This window comes from Sinocyclocheilus anshuiensis, unplaced genomic scaffold (genome assembly GCF_001515605.1).
Source record: "Sinocyclocheilus anshuiensis isolate Anshui unplaced genomic scaffold, SAMN03320099.WGS_v1.1 scaffold110, whole genome shotgun sequence".
Classification (NCBI taxonomy): Eukaryota; Metazoa; Chordata; class Actinopteri; order Cypriniformes; family Cyprinidae; genus Sinocyclocheilus; species Sinocyclocheilus anshuiensis.
In genome coordinates this window covers 218,086-226,597 of record NW_015544155.1, presented here as the reverse complement: position 1 = coordinate 226,597, position 8,512 = coordinate 218,086, and the positions used below count along the sequence as shown (strand labels likewise).

The window sequence follows — 8,512 nt, the reverse complement described above, 5'->3', positions numbered from 1 at the left end:
ATGATCAGTGCGTTTCTCAGAGAAGGGACAGAGCGGTGTGGAATAAAGGTAAATTATGTGAAAAATAATAAAAAAAATTGAAACGAAGCATTAACACATGTTAGACTACACCCCATAAACACAATCAAGCCTAGAAAAAAACACTGAACCACCCCTTTAAAACGGCTTGCCATAATGGAACATTAACTGTCGAGCACATTACATTAAACGTCAGACGAACAGAATTATTTCGATTAGAAGTATGCCAGATTAGTACATAAACTAAGTAGTACATGACTGGAACTATATTAAACAGAATGACATTTGGGTTTCACAACATTTTTACATAATTTCTACACAGGGTCCTTCTCCATCCCCGAATGAATCATGTGGTGAGCTTTCACCGGTACAGCTAACAAGCACGCCTGCTATCATCAGAGAGTACAAAACCGCTTAACTCGAACTGTCGATACAGCTAGTACTTTTAGAACATGTTATATTACAAATATGAACAAAAGATGAAGACTTACTAATGTACTAAGGTCTTGTTTAGAAAGATGAGGCTGACCCAACGTTGTTCCAGACTCGTCGCCCGCCATCTTGATAGAAAAGGAACGGAAGTATGACCAAGCAAACGCCTGACCGTTTTTTTAAAGCATATGCCGTTAAATTATTTTTAAGTGTTGGATATATACATATAGATAGTGTTCTATGTTTCACTACTATTACACAGCATAAAACCATAAAATAAAAGATAATTATAAACTCATTTATCTAACAGCGTCCTGTAGGCATGGAATGATGCAATCAGTTTCTAGAAAACCCAGTAAACCCCAAGAAGACAAGTTTCAAAATCAATGTTCTAAAGCAGCGGTTCTTAATACTGTTCCTCGCGTCCCCCTGCTCTGCACACGGTCTCTCTCTCTCTCATTCAGCTCAGCTCCAGCAATGAACTGTTACAATTATACACTTATTTTCACATAGCTATGAGAAGCATTAAACATGGACGGGCGTGCAGTTGCCCGTACTGTATTAAAGCTTTAATCAGGATAAAACTGTATATTAAAAGCTAACATAAGCAGTAGCATTTACAAATAACAGCTTATCTAAAAGTATGAGACAACGACAAACAAAAAACATAGGCCTACCATTAAAAGCCGTGCTTGCACAGGTTCTGCGTGATCCTCTTCAATAATATCCGCTGCTTCTCAATCGGGCTCAAACTGATAAGCAATATTAAAGACGCCTTTGTTTACAATACAACCGGAGCACATGCCGCTGAGGTGAGGGGCGGGATGCGTAGACTCGCACTAGAGGCGGTTTAGCCAATCACAACACACTGGGCTAGCTAACCAATCAGAGCCCATCGCCTATTTCTGAGGGAGGGGCTTCATAAATGCAGGAAATGATCAGCCCGTTTCTCAGAGAAGGGACAGAGAGGTGTGGAATAAAGGTAAATTATGTGAAAAATAATGCGTTTATTAAAAAACGAAGCATTAACACATGTTAGACTACACCCCATAAACACAATCAAGCCTAGAAAAAAACACTGAACCACCCCTTTAAAACGGCTTGCCATAATGGAACATTAACTGTCGAGCACATTACATTAAACGTCAGACGAACAGAATTATTTCGATTAGAAGTATGCCAGATTAGTACATAAACTAAGTAGTACATGACTGGAACTATATTAAACAGAATGACATTTGGGTTTCACAACATTTTTACATAATTTCTACACAGGGTCCTTCTCCATCCCCGAATGAATCATGTGGTGAGCTTTCACCGGTACAGCTAACAAGCACGCCTGCTATCATCAGAGAGTACAAAACCGCTTAACTCGAACTGTCGATACAGCTAGTACTTTTAGAACATGTTATATTACAAATATGAACAAAAGATGAAGACTTACTAATGTACTAAGGTCTTGTTTAGAAAGATGAGGCTGACCCAACGTTGTTCCAGACTCGTCGCCCGCCATCTTGATAGAAAAGGAACGGAAGTATGACCAAGCAAACGCCTGACCGTTTTTTTAAAGCATATGCCGTTAAATTATTTTTAAGTGTTGGATATATACATATAGATAGTGTTCTATGTTTCACTACTATTACACAGCATAAAACCATAAAATAAAAGATAATTATAAACTCATTTATCTAACAGCGTCCTGTAGGCATGGAATGATGCAATCAGTTTCTAGAAAACCCAGTAAACCCCAAGAAGGAGAAAACAGACCAGAAAATGCATCCTAGATTATAATTAACATTAAAAAAATTAAAATACCAACATAACCAGCAGCAAAATGTACCTAATATATGATTAACGTCTACAAACTTGGATTGGAACACACGTTGGATTGACGAGGATGAAACCAGGGTCCGTCTTAGGGTTATGACGTCACATGCTTTGTAGTTTTTATATGACTATCTATCTATCTATCTGTCTATCTGTCTATCTGTCTGCCTATCTGTCTGTCTATCTGTCTATATGTCAATCTATCTATCTATCTATCTATCTATCTATCTGTCTATCTATCTGTCTATCTGTCTGTCTATCTGTCTATCTGTCTATCTATCTATCTATCTATCTATCTAATAGTATCAGAAGTTTTATGGGCTCATACCTCATAAAGAAATATATGATATTACTGTGTAATCAGTCTAAACATATTCTTTTGATGTTCCCATGCTGACATAAATATTCAAGTCAACTACACATACTGAAACAATATTTAGAAACTTTAACGTGGACAGTGCAAACATACCTCTTGTGTGTATAGCTTTTGTTTTTCCTCTCTGCATTTATTGTAATATATGTAACACTGTACTGTGCACCATACAGTGTTGACCTGTTTTTGCAATTTGCAACATAATTGCCCTTGAGGGATCAATAAAGAATATAATATAATATAATATAATATAATATAATATAATATAATATAATATAATATAATATAATATAATATAATATAATATAATATAATATAATATAATATAATATAATATAATATAATATAATATAATATAATATAATATAATATAATATAATATAATATAATATAATATAATATAATATAATATAATATAATATAATATAATATAATATAATATAATTGGAGGTTTCCATGTTTATAAGGATTCATAAGGAAAGTAAAAGTTAAATCATAATATATGTCATGATTTATGTGCTCGAAGCAGTTTTCACATTAGTGACAGTGAACTAAAACATCTTGTACATGTAGGCAGAGAATATTGACACATAAACTCCAACATTTCCGTCCGACCGACAAATGTTCGGGAAATGACGTCAGTGCAGAGAATAATATGGCGCCTACGATCGCCGTGGAGGCTATAGACAAACAACATTTAGGGATTCACCCTAAATAACACAAGTTTATTGTCACCTAAAGACGTCAATGGGCAGCATATCTCCGTCGATAATGAGATATCATATTTAATTTCTCTGGACTTTGTCTAACACCAGCACTCCATGTCCGAAGGACCTCGGGCTCCCTGGTCGAAGCGGGGTTGCGTGGAGTCGCATCGCCGAGGTAAAACCCTACTGGAATCGTTTCATTTCCCACACAACGTTGTCCTGCTTAATAGCGCAGTCATTTGAACTTATTGTAGCCTAAAACATCAGAATTGTTACTTAAGTAGTGGGTTGACATTCGTTGGGACGTGTCAGCGGTAATTACTGGCTGTGTCTATCATATAGACCTAGTGAGCTCCCTAGGTAGACAGCATGTTTAGGCATCATATTCGCGTTAGGATTCAGCGACTGTAAATGCTGTCTAGATAGACAGCTCACTAGATTTCAAGCCACCGCCAGTGTTTATGTTCAGTCGCTTGTAGATAGTTATTGCTGTTGGCTACTGAATAGAAGTCAAATGTTTTTCATTACCCTAATTAAGAAATGTAGCATGTTGGATTAGAGAACATTTAATTATGTGAAAAAGCATTAGACTATGTGGGGAAAAGCTGCTGCACATTGAAATAGATATACACTGAATGATATTTATTGAATGTCAAATATTTGTAGAGTCATGTAACGTTAGCCTACACCCATTTCACGCCTGAAGCTTTACCTGATTGAATTATGTTTTTATGTTGCATTTTTTTCTGCTGCCACATTTTTTTTTTTTGTCCATGGGATGCCATGAAAATGAATATTAGTTCAGTAAATTACCTTTCTGCCAGTTTTCACCTCTGATAACATTAATTTAGAATTAAAGTTACGTATTCCATAGTATGCGGAAGCCTTTTTGGCGGGAGCTGTTGCCATGGTGAATCGTAATTTCGGAGTCTATCTGTCTATCTGTCTGTCTATCTGTCTATCTGTCTATCTATCTATCTATCTATCTATCTAATAGTATCAGAAGTTTTATGGGCTCATACCTCATAAAGAAATATATGATATTACTGTGTAATCAGTCTAAACATATTCTTTTGATGTTCCCATGCTGACATAAATATTCAAGTCAACTACACATACTGAAACAATATTTAGAAACTTTAACGTGGACAGTGCAAACATACCTCTTGTGTGTATAGCTTTTGTTTTTCCTCTCTGCATTTATTGTAATATATGTAACACTGTACTGTGCACCATACAGTGTTGACCTGTTTTTGCAATTTGCAACATAATTGCCCTTGAGGGATCAATAAAGAATATAATATAATATAATATAATATAATATAATATAATATAATATAATTGGAGGTTTCCATGTTTATAAGGATTCATAAGGAAAGTAAAAGTTAAATCATAATATATGTCATGATTTATGTGCTCGAAGCAGTTTTCACATTAGTGACAGTGAACTAAAACATCTTGTACATGTAGGCAGAGAATATTGACACATAAACTCCAACATTTCCGTCCGACCGACAAATGTTCGGGAAATGACGTCAGTGCAGAGAATAATATGGCGCCTACGATCGCCGTGGAGGCTATAGACAAACAACATTTAGGGATTCACCCTAAATAACACAAGTTTATTGTCACCTAAAGACGTCAATGGGCAGCATATCTCCGTCGATAATGAGATATCATATTTAATTTCTCTGGACTTTGTCTAACACCAGCACTCCATGTCCGAAGGACCTCGGGCTCCCTGGTCGAAGCGGGGTTGCGTGGAGTCGCATCGCCGAGGTAAAACCCTACTGGAATCGTTTCATTTCCCACACAACGTTGTCCTGCTTAATAGCGCAGTCATTTGAACTTATTGTAGCCTAAAACATCAGAATTGTTACTTAAGTAGTGGGTTGACATTCGTTGGGACGTGTCAGCGGTAATTACTGGCTGTGTCTATCATATAGACCTAGTGAGCTCCCTAGGTAGACAGCATGTTTAGGCATCATATTCGCGTTAGGATTCAGCGACTGTAAATGCTGTCTAGATAGACAGCTCACTAGATTTCAAGCCACCGCCAGTGTTTATGTTCAGTCGCTTGTAGATAGTTATTAAAGATTTAAGAAACAAAACAATAGCAACAACTGCAAAATCAAAACATGTCAATTAAGAAGCCCATAACACGGACTTTTCTTGGAATCAGTCAAGCGTTGTTTTTGTGTCTTGCTCACTGAGGGTCTGAACACGAGGTCATTGAAGTTTAGAGGATTTAAAACCACGCTGAGGCTAATGAAAGTGTGAACACTGCTAAAACAGATTAATTTGTCATTAAGTTACTGTGACAGTTAAACGTCATTATTTACTAGGAGAACAAACTTTTCTATAAACAACTTACTAGTCATCACAGAGAAGTTTACCACAGTGCCAGTCAAAAACATGGCTGCGTTTATTTAATTAAAAATACAATAAAAACTATAATATTGTGAAATATTATTACAATTTAAAATAACTGTTTTCTGTTTTAATATACTTTAAAATGTAATTTATTCCTGTGATGCAAAGCTGAATTTTCAGCATCATTACTCCAGTCTTCAGTGTCGCATGATCCTTCAGAAATCATTCTAATATGCTGGGGTGTATTCCAGAAAGTGGGTTTTGTTGGAAACTCAGAGTTTGTTAACCCCAGAAAAGGGAAACTCAGTGTTTTCGGTTCCAATAAAAGATAAAACTAAACCTCTCGGTAAGTTACCATAGTAACTTACTCTGTGAACCTAACCTGGTCGGGAGAAGGTTTTCTTCGGTAAACCCAGAGTTTCTTTCGGTCTCCTCCCCCCTTTTAAAACGTAAGCAATGTTTAAATACCTCATTCATTCATTCACGCTGCAAAAATTGCTTTCATAAAGTCATGTAACGTTAGCCTACACCCATTTCACGCCTGAAGCTTTACCTGATTGAATTATGTTTTTATGTTGCATTTTTTTCTGCTGCCACATTTTTTTTTTTTTGTCCATGGGATGCCATGAAAATGAATATTAGTTCAGTAAATTACCTTTCTGCCAGTTTTCACCTCTGATAACATTAATTTAGAATTAAAGTTACGTATTCCATAGTATGCGGAAGCCTTTTTGGCGGGAGCTGTTGCCATGGTGAATCGTAATTTCGGAGCTCCATTGATCATGGCTTTTCATAGTCGTGGTGCACGCGCTAAACTCAGAGTCAACCTACTCAGAGTGGATTGAACTAACTCTGTTCAGCTGTTCTGAAACCGAAAACTCAGAGTTTCCAATCTCAGGGTAAGTCAACTCAGAGTTCAAGTTTTCACTCAGAGTTTGTTGAACCTCCTTTCTGGAATACACCCCTGATCAATCAATCAATATTGAAAACGTTGTGCTGCTTAATATATGTTTGTGGAAGAAGCCATGATACATATTTTTCAGGATTCTTTGATGAATAAAAAGTTCAAAAGAACCACATTTATTTGAAATATAGTAGGGATGCACGATACTGGATTTTTGCCCGATATCCGATATGCTGATATTGTTCAACTAATTTTGGCCGATGCCGATATATTTATTTGGTTTGGAAACAACACCAAGTCTCTCCTGTGCAGAAATTATAAGCAAAACATAAACTCCAACATTTCCGTCCGACCGACAAATGTTCGGGAAATGACGTCAGTGCAGAGAATAATATGGCGCCTACGATCGCCGTGGAGGCTATAGACAAACAACATTTAGGGATTCACCCTAAATAACACAAGTTTATTGTCACCTAAAGACGTCAATGGGCAGCATATCTCCGTCGATAATGAGATATCATATTTAATTTCTCTGGACTTTGTCTAACACCAGCACTCCATGTCCGAAGGACCTCGGGCTCCCTGGTCGAAGCGGGGTTGCGTGGAGTCGCATCGCCGAGGTAAAACCCTACTGGAATCGTTTCATTTCCCACACAACGTTGTCCTGCTTAATAGCGCAGTCATTTGAACTTATTGTAGCCTAAAACATCAGAATTGTTACTTAAGTAGTGGGTTGACATTCGTTGGGACGTGTCAGCGGTAATTACTGGCTGTGTCTATCATATAGACCTAGTGAGCTCCCTAGGTAGACAGCATGTTTAGGCATCATATTCGCGTTAGGATTCAGCGACTGTAAATGCTGTCTAGATAGACAGCTCACTAGATTTCAAGCCACCGCCAGTGTTTATGTTCAGTCGCTTGTAGATAGTTATTAAAGATTTAAGAAACAAAACAATAGCAACAACTGCAAAATCAAAACATGTCAATTAAGAAGCCCATAACACGGACTTTTCTTGGAATCAGTCAAGCGTTGTTTTTGTGTCTTGCTCACTGAGGGTCTGAACACGAGGTCATTGAAGTTTAGAGGATTTAAAACCACGCTGAGGCTAATGAAAGTGTGAACACTGCTAAAACAGATTAATTTGTCATTAAGTTACTGTGACAGTTAAACGTCATTATTTACTAGGAGAACAAACTTTTCTATAAACAACTTACTAGTCATCACAGAGAAGTTTACCACAGTGCCAGTCAAAAACATGGCTGCGTTTATTTAATTAAAAATACAATAAAAACTATAATATTGTGAAATATTATTACAATTTAAAATAACTGTTTTCTGTTTTAATATACTTTAAAATGTAATTTATTCCTGTGATGCAAAGCTGAATTTTCAGCATCATTACTCCAGTCTTCAGTGTCGCATGATCCTTCAGAAATCATTCTAATATGCTGGGGTGTATTCCAGAAAGTGGGTTTTGTTGGAAACTCAGAGTTTGTTAACCCCAGAAAAGGGAAACTCAGTGTTTTCGGTTCCAATAAAAGATAAAACTAAACCTCTCGGTAAGTTACCATAGTAACTTACTCTGTGAACCTAACCTGGTGATATATTTCCTTTTGTTTGGAAACAACACCAAGTCTCTCCTGTGCAGAAATTATAAGCAAATTATTTTTCATTTTGGTTAGTTTTTAAAAAACGTATTTGTTAGAATTAAATAAACAATAATGGAGTTCTTTGAAGTTCTAATGACTATAAATAAACTATATTCAATCGCTGTATTTTTTTCAGAAAGATGCAGTGGTAACCTTAAAGGGATAGTTCACGCAAAAATGAAAATTCTGTCATTAATTACTCACCCTCATGTCGTTTCAAACCCGTAA

General features: G+C 36.5%; 2 protein-coding genes across 3 annotated transcripts in view; one reads left to right on the top strand and one right to left on the bottom strand.

Moving 5' to 3' along the window:
- LOC107695401 (eukaryotic translation initiation factor 2 subunit 3) overlaps window positions 1-610 on the bottom strand; it is a 16,108-nt gene extending 15,498 nt beyond the window's left edge. Inside the window, exon 1 of the mRNA XM_016495284.1 lies at window positions 510-610. Coding sequence (XP_016350770.1) covers window positions 510-578 — 69 coding nt within the window. The 5' untranslated portion in view covers window positions 579-610. The remainder of the gene's footprint in view (window positions 1-509) is intronic.
- A 2,650-nt stretch (window positions 611-3,260) lies between these two features.
- LOC107695400 (kelch-like protein 15) overlaps window positions 3,261-8,512 on the top strand; it is a 19,842-nt gene continuing 14,590 nt past the window's right edge. The window contains exon 1 of one of the 2 annotated variants that reach the window (XM_016495282.1): window positions 3,261-3,532. In XM_016495282.1, coding sequence (XP_016350768.1) covers window positions 3,472-3,532 — 61 coding nt within the window. In that variant the 5' untranslated portion in view covers window positions 3,261-3,471. Of the gene's footprint in view, window positions 3,533-6,982; window positions 7,255-8,512 lie in introns of those variants that run through there. The other variant, XM_016495281.1, reaches the window with a different exon arrangement.